The sequence below is a fragment of the Strix aluco genome, chromosome 9 (assembly GCF_031877795.1).
Source record: "Strix aluco isolate bStrAlu1 chromosome 9, bStrAlu1.hap1, whole genome shotgun sequence".
Taxonomy (NCBI): Eukaryota; Metazoa; Chordata; class Aves; order Strigiformes; family Strigidae; genus Strix; species Strix aluco.
Window position 1 is genome coordinate 20,192,383 of NC_133939.1, and position 3,773 is coordinate 20,196,155.

The window sequence follows — 3,773 nt, forward strand, 5'->3', positions numbered from 1 at the left end:
AAAATCAGGGGCACGTCAGTACCAGAGAACCCTGGGGAGGTCTTGAGGGAGAAGACACCCACAGATCTTTTTCTCCCTGCTCCATCCCATGCAAACCTCTCCTCCCCCGTGGGTCTCAGCCTAGGTGCAAGCACCTCCTGGGGCACCCATCCTGCATGGTGTCTCGAAAGAGCCCAGGGTGCCTGACACCCATGGGCTCACACCGCTGGGCCAGGAGGGATGGGATGTTTTTGGGGATTGCTGGCATATTGCTGACATAGAAGTCAGCCATCTCCACACCACGAGGGATGCCCTGGCCTCAGCCAGCCCCGGTGCTGAGCACAGCAGGTGCAATGCATCCTTGGGGCACAGCGTGGCCACCACCGCCATGTCACCGTAACAGCACTGCTGAGAAAACCAGCCTCTGCATCCCAGCGAGATGGCACAGAGAGGCGGGGACACTTCCATCACTCCTGTCCTGCTCCCCACCACGGGATGGGTGCCACAGTCAGATGGATGCTGGTGGTGGGGAAAGCTGGTCCCAGTCCCGCCATGTCCTCCCACTCTTCAGCAGAGGGACGTTGCATGGGTGGTGGCCTGCCGTCCCTCCACCTTCTCTAGCTCATACTCCTCGGCATCGGAGAGGGGCAGCCCATTGGTGCTGGGCACGGGCTCGCACTCGGTGCTGCGGGTAGTGGCGTGGGTGACGCTGGGTGAGTATTTGTGTGACTGCGGCAGGCGGTGGCCGGGGTGGCACATCACCTCCTTGAACATCTCCCGGAAGCGGGTGGACATCAGGTTGTAGAGGATGGGGTTAACCGCCGAGCTCAGGTAGAAGAAGACACCGGAGATGATGTGGACGTACTGGAACATGTGGAGCATGTGGCTGGTCCAGGTGGAGACGAAGCTCCAAACAAGCCGGTCGGTGTGGAAGGGGGCCCAGCAGATCCCAAACACCACCACCAGCACAACTGTGGGAAGCCGAGGAGCCAGTGTTACTGAGGGGACAGGGCTCACCCATCCAGGGACCTCCAGTCCCTGACCAAGCACTACCCTGTTTCAACTTCAGACATAGCAAAGAACACCCATAAAACCACAGGAGAGAGAAAGGGGAAGAGGGGAAGGGCCCTCCCAGTGCTTTTTTGACTTGCCATGGAGGGGCATCCAGCCTCTGGGCACCTCCACTGGCAAAATCCAAGGAGCAAGAGCTATTTGTGCCCTCTTCTTGTGCTCTAGTTTCGGGGTTTTTTATAACCCAGCTCTGGTGATGGAAAGGAAAGGGGGTGATGTATAGGTGGTCCTGGAGTCCGCTGCCCTGCCATACCTGTGCCACACTGCATCTGTGGCACATGGGGACAGGTCCCCCTTTGTTGTCCTCCCAGCCCCGGTGCTGAGGGAAGCAGAGTTCCCACTTGGCTGGGACGCAGCAGCAAAGCAGCCCTGGCCCCGTAGATGGACTGGGCTGGGCAACCTGCCATCGCTGTCACGGGGCTGGGAGCATGTGGAGGTCAGTACACCGGGGAGAGACAGCTACCCAAGGGCGGCCAGCTCCTGCTGCTGGGAAGGGGGCCAGAGGCTGCGGGGCTGGGGCTGGGGAGGGGAGCAAGGGTGCAGAGCAGTGGGACAGAGGAACGCTCCAGTCCAGCCTTGGGTCAGTGCATCACTGCCCAGGACAGTCGCAGCAGCTGCAGGGCTGGGTAGGAACTGGTCCCTCTTTGGGAAATCTCACCACCAGCAGCAGCATGTGAGGTCTGGGCTGTGGGACGGGGAGCAGGTTCCCCCATCCCCACCCACCTCCTTTCCCTTTTTCACCCAGCACTTTCGTGGAGGAGGGGAGGTCTTGTGGCTGGGAGGGAGCTGGCACGAGCAATCCTCACCGCTGGACCAGAGCCACCAGATCTGCCTTTGCCCTGACACCCTGCAAACCAGCCCCGCAGGGATGATCCAGTCTCAGTGCTCTGGACTGGCCGTGCCTCAGTTTCTCCCCATCACCCTCCCAACACAGCCTTGGGAGATACCCCCTGGCTCTGCCCATCCCCAGCACCGGACTCCCCAGTATCGGACTCACACAGCATCTTCGTGACCTGCCTCCTCTTGACTTTCTTCTGCCTGTGGGTGTTGCAGCAGTCGCGGCCGCTGCTGGACTTGGCTCCCAAGGCCTCCAACATCTTTTCTTTCTTGAGCTGCAGGCCGATGAGCAGGTAGAGGACGCTGATGGTCCCCATGGGCAGGAAGAAGAAGATGATGGTGGTGATCTGGATGATGAGGTTGTAGGTCAAGCGCGGCTTCACCAGGGTGCAGATCTCTGAATCGGGCACCTGACCCCGGCCGGGAACGTAGAGAGGCTGCAGCCCATGGAGGCTGGTGTTGGGGATGGAGCAGACAACTGACAAGACCCAGATGGTGACGATGACCCTCTTGGCATGGTTTCTGGTCACCACATACTTGGCCTTGAGTGGGTGCACCACGGCGATGTAGCGCTCCACGCTCAGGGCTGTGACATTGAGGATAGAGGCAAAGCAGACAGCCTCGAAGAGCAATGTCTTGAAATAGCAGCCGCTGGCACCCAGCAGGAAGGGGTAGTTGCTCCACATGTCATACAGCTCCAGCGGCATCCCCAGCAGCAGCACCAGCAGGTCGGAGACGGCCAGGCTGAACAGGTAGTAGTTGGTGGGTGTCCTCATGAACCGGTGCCGGAGGATGACGATGCAGGTGAGCGTGTTGCCCACGGCTCCCACCACAAAGATCAGCAGGTAGATGACACAGACAGGGACAAAGAAGCTGGACCGTCGAGAGCCCAGGTACTTATTCCGCAGCTGCTCCTCTGTCAGGTTGGCGTCTTTGGGGTCGAACAACGTCTCAGAGTGCGTTCTGTTGCAGAAATCAGGGCTAATGGGCTCCACTGGAAACTCTTGCTGGGGCAGGGGGAACCTGGAGCCGGAGCAGTTGACGTAGGAATTCATGGCTGTGGAGAGACGGGGAGGTTTGCAGGATGCTTTCCGAACCCCTCTGCTGCCCCTGCTCCCTCTACCCCTCTCCCCATTGGTGTCACAGTGCCAGGATGCTGCTGATCACTACAGCTCTGCACACTGGCACCCATCCTGCCCCAGCCACAGCCTTTCCTTTGAGAACCCACCCAAAATCCTTCCCCAACCTCCCTCCAGGGTTTCCAAGCGCTCCTTGCCCTATTTCCCATCCACAGACAACCCTGGCAGTAACCCATCCCACCTTGGCCCCTTTGCCCTGTCATCACGGGGATGTCAGCAGGGCTGTCCCCTCTCCCTGCTCCTGAAGCAGAGCAGGATACAGCCCCAAAGCCAAGCCCAAAAATCGATCATGGCTCCAACACTATCGGCGGTGCAGAGGGGCTGGTGGGGCAACCATAAAACAGAGGGAAAATTGATTTTCCAACCCAAGAAGGACTTACGGCTTGTTGGAAAGCTCCAGATGAAGGCTGAGGTCCCACCACCCCTGCACTGGATGGGGTCGGGCTGAGGAAGGAGTGTGGGAGGGGATGGAGACTTCACTGCCTTAAGAGGCAGGCTAATGAAATCCTGCCGCTGCTCTCCCCTTGAGCTTGGAGAAGCTGTCTGCCCTTATCCACCTTCTCCCTCTTGTCCTCCGTCAGCAGAGACGCTGGTGGGTGAGCCGGGGGGTGCTGGGGGGCTTCCTCTCCCACCAGTGGGCAAGCAAAGCCGGGTGCTCAGACCCCACCTCTGCCGGGGGCTGGCTCCTTGTCTTCAAAGCAGCACTGCCGACAAGATGCTCTTTGGAGAGAGAGAGGAAATAACGTT

At 59.6% G+C, this 3,773-nt stretch overlaps 1 protein-coding gene across 1 annotated transcript; it reads right to left on the reverse strand.

The window, feature by feature from the left end:
* Positions 1–546: 546 nt before the first annotated feature.
* On the reverse strand, positions 547–3,530 carry NMUR1 (neuromedin U receptor 1). Its single transcript, XM_074834568.1, has 3 exons — positions 3,407–3,530; positions 2,048–2,944; positions 547–950 (listed from the first exon to the last, which is right to left on the reverse strand). The coding sequence occupies exons 2-3, from the start codon at positions 2,940–2,942 to the stop codon at positions 547–549; spliced, it is 1,299 nt and encodes a 432-aa protein (XP_074690669.1). The 5' UTR covers positions 2,943–2,944; positions 3,407–3,530.
* Positions 3,531–3,773: the final 243 nt, after the last annotated feature.